The 6,679-nt window shown below is 55.3% G+C and overlaps 1 protein-coding gene across 1 annotated transcript; it reads right to left on the bottom strand.

Annotated features, from left to right (window-relative positions):
* Positions 1 to 5,134: 5,134 nt before the first annotated feature.
* On the bottom strand, positions 5,135 to 6,463 carry LOC133907160 (uncharacterized). Its single transcript, XM_062349197.1, has one exon. The coding sequence runs from the start codon at positions 6,461 to 6,463 to the stop codon at positions 5,135 to 5,137; it is 1,329 nt and encodes a 442-aa protein (XP_062205181.1).
* Between the last annotated feature and the right edge of the window lie 216 nt (positions 6,464 to 6,679).

The following is a 6,679-nucleotide window of genomic DNA, read 5'->3' as shown; positions in this document are numbered from 1 at the left end:
TAGAAGTCCTGGTCCTGATGGTTTCACCAATGAAGTTTATGAAACTTCCATTGACCTTCTCAAGCCTGATTTGCTGCAGCTGTTTCAAAGCCTGCATTCTGAAACTGTTGATCTCTCTCTCTCTCTCTCTCTCTCTCTCTCTCTGGTGTGAACACCACCCTGGTTCCAAAGAAAGAGGCACAAGAAGAGCTACATGATTACAGGCCAATTTCGCTTCTACATGGTCTGCCAAAATTGGTCGTTAATGTGCTCACGAAAAGGTTACAGTTGACGATTAAGTTTCTTGTTGACTCCATCCAATCCGGCTTTTTTCAGAAACACTCTATTTGAGAAAATTTTCTTCTCCCGTCAGAATTGGTACAGAAGTCGGAATTGACTCCATCCAACGATTTTGCTTATGCTGGACATTCAGAAGTCGGAACGCTTTTGACACTATAGATTGGCGCTGCCTAGACCGGACAATAGAGAGAGGGGGGGGGGGGGGGGGGCTTACTGCAACTAAAATGGAGAGATTGGATTAACATGCTGCTTATTAATTCAGGTGAAGTACAAATTGTACTCAACGGAACCGTGGGTGAAACAATTCAGTACAAGTGAGGTGTCAGACAAGATAATTCTCTATTACCCTACTTGTTCATCTTGGTTACAAAAAATGGTTGAGCAAACGACCTGCTGCTGCACCCAGCTAGCGGCAACGAGCCCTGCCCAACACTGCAATTTATACGCTGACGACTCCTTGGTTCTGCTTATGGGCAATTCCATAAAAGCATATACTGCATGCCTTCCCCGAGTTACATATATGAGATGAGATTACCTGTACAGTTTTAAGTATGTAGGAAATTTAGTAGGAATAAATGACTCAAAGTACCCACATCTTGTCTGCATAAACATGATATCATCAGTAGAGGGGTTTTCTTCCGCTTTGATATATTTGAAGGATGACTTGGGAGTCTTCTTAGCCATGTCAAAGACAACTAGTCACGTCTCATCGTACTCATACCCTACCTCATCCTCATTTCCCGCTGCCTGCCTCATCACAAAGTACACGATGTTTTGGTCACCCAAGCTGACGTGAGGGTATTGTAAGTGTGTGTGCGGGAGTTACGCAACGCCATCAATGTAAGTGAATATGGCACAGGGAAATAGTAGATTGATTATTGAGTACAAGGAAGTACAATATATGTATATATATATATATATAGGCAAGGATCCATTAGGGTTTATAGAATACACCCAATCAACGGAGATCCTTGCCTAATCATAATCATCTACCATAAAGCCCTAGGGGCAGCCCCAGCCTCACCAGGCGTGGGCGCCAAGGCCCATGTGGCCAGCCCATAGACGCCTATTCTAACACTCCCCCGCAGTCGGATCGTCAGCCACTCTGCACGTTCAGACTGGATCTGAACTCCGTGAAGACCGAAGAAGGAAGGCCTTTAGTGAATATGTCCGCATATTGTGAAGAAGTCGGAACATGCAGGACACGAAGATCACCAACTGCAACTCGCTCCCGGACGAAGTGAAGGTCGATCTCAATATGTTTAGTGCGCTGATGCTGAACTGGATTGGAGGTCATGTAGACGGCACTAATGTTGTCACAAAACACTAGTGTGGCGCGGCGTAGAGGGGTGTGCAGCTCCTGGAGAAGCTGACGTAGCCAGGTGGCCTCAGCAACACCATTAGCCACTGCGCGATACTCAGCTTCAGCGCTGGATCTTGACACCGTGTTCTGACGCTTGGAGGACCAGGAAACAAGGTTGTCACCAAGAAACACGGCATAACCTGAGGTGGACTTGCGTGTGTCCGGACATCCAGCCCAATCAGCATCAGTGTAGACGACAAGATCAGTCGAAGTAGATGGTCGCAGCAGGAGGCCGAGGTGTAGAGTGCCTCGAATGTACCGAAGGATGCGTTTGAGAGCCGCTAGATGGGGCTCTCGAGGGTCATGCATGTGAAGGCATACTTGCTGCACAGCGTAGGCAATATCTGGGCGGGTGAACGTCAGGTACTGCAGGGCTCCAGCAAGACTGCGAAAATCAGAAGTGTCTGAGACAGGCGCACCCTCTGCTGCAGCAACCTTGGGATTAGTGTCAACAGGTGTAGAACACGGCTTGCATTCTGACATTCCGGCGCGATCAAGGATATCAAGCATATACTGCCGCTGAGAAAGGAGAAGGCCATCACTGCAACGCTGAACATGCATACCGAGGAAGTGATGCAATGCACCAAGGTCTTTCATGGCGAAACCTCACTGGAGGGCTGAGATAACCCGCCGAAGGAGACCGACTGAGGAAGCTGTGAGGATAATATCATCCACATAAAGCAACAGAAAGGCAATATCTGATCCGCGCTGATAAATAAAGAGTGAGGTGTCCGACTTGGCTTCAATAAATCCCAGTGAGAGTAAGTGTGTGGCAAACCGACTGTACCAGGCGCGAGGAGCTTGCTTGAGGCCATACAAGGACTTGTTGAGACGGCACACGAAATTCGGATGGGCAGGATCCTCGAAACCAGACGGCTGCTGACAATATACTGTCTCTATCAGGGTGCCATGCAGGAAAGCATTCTTCACATCAAGCTGGTGGATTGGCCATCGACGAGAGAGGGCCAAGGAGAGCACGGTGCGCACAGTAGCAGGCTTCACCACAGGACTGAAGGTCTCAGCAAAATCCACACCAGGCCGCTGAGTGAAACCGCGAAGGACCCAGCGCGCCTTGTACCGCTCAAGTGACCCATCAGACTGGAACTTGTGCTTGAAGATCCACTTGCCAGTGACAACATTCGTCCGAGGAGGACGAGGCACAAGATCCCAAGTGTTGTTCGTCAGGAGAGCACTGTGTTCCTCTTCCATGGCCGCTTGCCAATTGGGGTCGGCGAGAGCGCTACGGAAGGTCTTCGGTACTGGAGACAAAGGCGCCGCGTGGAACGCAGCGGGCATCCGAAAACCACTCTTCGAACGCGTGGCCATAGAGTGTTGGTTGGTTACTGGGGAGATCGCAACAGCACCCTTGGGCAGTGGAGGAGCGGGCGGGGCAGCAGGCGGTGGAGACGGAGCGGACAAGGCAGGAGGCTGCCGGCGTGTGAGGTGCTGGGAGAAGAGGCGCTCCGGGCGCAGAGGCGGGAACCCAGGCGGGGGTCCACGATGTGGTGACGCTGCGGGAGATGTCGAGGCCGCGCGAAGCGCTGGCGGGACGTACAGTCCAGCCCCAGAGCGAGTCGCGGGCGTGCTGGAGCCGTCGGGGGCCGCGCGTGGCGCGGGTGGAGGTCCTGCCAAGGACCCCGGTGCGCGGAGCGCAGGGGGTACGTAGAGCTCGGGTGCCGGGGAGGCAGCAGGCGATGCTGGTGACGTCGCGGACAGCGTAGGCGCCCCAGGCACAGCCACAGATGAACTGGCAGGGGCGCTGTTGTCAGCAGGAGCAGCAGTGGAGGCGCCAGGGTCGCCATGGGAGGTTCCTGCAGGCAAAAGCTTGTGCGACGGTCCAATCGGAACGGGCACGACGTCAGTAGCATCAAGAAACTCGAACTCGGTGGGAACGCGAGGACCATCACGCTCAGCGAAAGGAAAGGCATTTTCATTGAAGATGACATGCCTGGAGATGATGACTCTATTGGTAGAGAGATCAAGGCAGCGGTATCCCTTGTGATTAACAGAATATCCTAGGAAGACGCACAGGACGGACCGAGGTGCGAGTTTATGAGGAGTGGTGGCGGACAGGTTGGGGTAACATTTGCACCCGAAGACGCGCAGATGATCGTACACCGGAGGTGTGCCGAACAAAGCAAGATGTGGTGTGGAGAGCTGCAGGGTCTTGGTGGGCAAAATGTTAAGAAGCGATGTCGCCGTAGAGAGGGCCTCGACCCAGTAGGAGGGAGGCATGGACGCCTGAAACAGCAGGGAGCGAATGACATTATTGATGGAACGAATAATGCGTTCAGCTTTACCGTTTTGAGGCGAAGTATAGGGGCAAGACATGCGAAGGTGGATGCCTTGGGTGAGAAAAAAGTTACGGGCGCTAGAGTTATCGAACTCTTTCCCGTTATCGCACTGAACCGCCTTGACGTGAGCACCGAACTGAGTGGAGGCGTAGGCGATGAAGTGAGCGAGCGTGTTGTAAGTGTCAGACTTAAGGCGGAGAGGAAAAGTCCACAAATAATGAGTGCAATCATCAAGTATGACCAAATAATATTTGTAACCGGAAATACTGACAACTGGAGATGTCCATAAATCACAATGAATGAGATCAAACTTGCTAGACGCACGAGAAGTGGACACATGAAAGGGCAGACGAAGGTGACGCCCTAACTGACAAGCATGACATAAAACTGAGCAATCTTCGATCTGACATGAAACACTAGACGCAAGCTTCGACAACGCCTCATGACCGGGGTGGCCGAGACGCCGATGCCACAGCGGAGAGGAAGCCCGAGCGACAAGGGAATGTGCTGGAGGAAGGCGTGCTGGAGGGAGGCGCAGAGGATAGAGCGGCCCGGAGCTATTGTACCTGACGATCTCGGTCCGAGACGGAAGAGCCTTCACAGAACAACCAGTAGGGTCAAACTCAACAGAGCAATTATTGTCGGTAGTAAATTGGCGAACAGAGATGAGGTTCTTAATAAGTTGTGGTGACACAAGAACATTATTAAGACGTAAAGTGGGTGATAACTCTGTGGAGCCAGTGGCTGTGACAGGAAGTACTGAACCATTACCGACAATAATAGATGAAGGAGTAGGATACCACGGGAAAAGAACATGTGAAAGAGAGGCGGACTGAGATGACATGTGAGAGGTAGCACCTGAGTCGAAATACCACTCATTTGCCGGAGGTGGAGTTAGCGATGTCGTGCTGAAGGCGGCGAGGGCCAACGGATCCCAGGAAGGGAGGCCGGTGACGGGGTTGTAGTAGCCCGGCGTGACCCACTGCCCGGAGCCATCAGGGGCAGCAGGGACAGCAGCAGGCTGCTGGTGCGCGACGAGGGCCTGCTGCTGGTGGTGTGCAAGAAACGCCTGCAGCTGTGGATGCAGCGGGAGAGGTGCCAATGGAGGACGGGGCCCGCCCAGCCACATGTGGATAGACCCCATCCAGGGGTTGTGGACGGAGGGCCAGTTCCTCCCTGCGCCAGCCGGCTGCTGCTGCTATGCGCCGGCTGAGGGGCGCTGGCCCTGGCCAGCAGTGCCGCCACCATTATTGCCCCCTTTGCCACCGCCGCCGCGCTTACTACGGCGGTTGTTGGAGGACCGGGCGCCACCAGCGCCGCTGGAGCCCATGCCAGACGACGGTGGAGTGGCGTTTGGAGGGCCGGACGTGGTGGAGGCAGCGAGAGCGGTGGCAGGGGCGTCCTTCCTGTTCTCCAAGGTGAGCTCCTCGAGGATGAGGTCATCACGTGCCTCCAGGAAGGTGGGAAAGGGCCGAGCGCGACGAAGAAGCGCCCCGACGTGATCGAAACGCTCATTGAGGCCACGGATCACATTGAGGACAAGGGTGCGATCTGTGATGACCTCGCTGAGGGCCGTGAGGTCGTCGGCCATCTTCTTCAGGCGGCGGCAATAGTCGGTGATGGAGAGATCACCTTGGACGAAGTTGCGAAACTTCGTCTCGAGGTGGATGGCGCGCGCCTCTCGGTTGCCGAGGAATTGGGATTCAACGGCGAGCCAAGCATGCCGAGCAGTGGAGCCCTGAGCAGAGATGACTTCGGCGAGGTCGTCGGTAAGTGTACCGACGATCCAGGACTTGACGACGCAGTCCATCCGCGCCCAGTCCAGAGAGACAGTGACCGGAGGGTCACAGCAGACGTGGTCCTGGAGCGAGAACTTCCCGAGGGTCAGCATGAACTGATCGCGCCATCGGTTGAAGTTACCGGAGTCGACGTCGAGGACGATGGGGACGTGAGTCCGGATGTTGTTGACGGCGACCGCTTGTGCATGAAGGTTCAGGAGGGCTAGGGCCTCGTGAAGTAACATGGCGGAGTGGAGGTCGGTGGGCGCCGGAGGAGCGCTGGAGCAGTCTGCATCGGAGGAGGCAGCGGCCGCGCGCTCTTGGGCAGCGCGCGCCAGGGCCTCGCTGGCACGTAGAGCCGCGGCATCACGGTCCTTGGCAGCGGCGGCGGCCTCCTCTTCGGCCTGCAGGGCGCGCGCCAGCGCGGCGTCGCGCGCGGCCTGGCGCTGGGCGGCGGCGGCTGTTGCGCTGGCCTTCTCCTTGGCGAAGTGCTGCTGGAGGCCGAGTTCCTCGACCTGGGCGGCGGTGGCAGTGGAGGCCGAGTCATCCCCAGCCTTGGGGGAGGCGGGGGGAGTTCCAGGCATGGTGGCTGGAGGGGTGGGCGCTGCTGGGTGGAGGACCAGCGCGCGGGGAGGCGCTGCGCGGCGAGCCGGCGCGCGCGGGAGCGCTGCACGGCGAGGGTCGGCGCGCGAGTTAGGGCAGCGGAAAAGAATTGTAGGCGGCTGATACCATGTAAGTGAATATGGCATAGGAAAATAGTAGATTGATTATTGAGTACAAGGAAGTACAATATATGTATATATATATATAGGCAAGGATCCATTGGGGTTTATAGAATACACCCAATCAACGGAGATCCTTGCCTAATCATAATCATCTACCATAAAGCCCTAGGGGCAGCCCCAGCCTCACCAGGCGTGGGCGCCAAGGCCCATGTGGCCAGCCCATAGACGCCTATTCTAACA

Source organism: Phragmites australis, chromosome 24 (genome assembly GCF_958298935.1).
Source record: "Phragmites australis chromosome 24, lpPhrAust1.1, whole genome shotgun sequence".
Lineage (NCBI taxonomy): Eukaryota > Viridiplantae > Streptophyta > Magnoliopsida > Poales > Poaceae > Phragmites > Phragmites australis.
The sequence above is the reverse complement of the archived record's forward strand: the minus strand, read 5'-3'. Positions and strand labels throughout refer to the sequence as shown.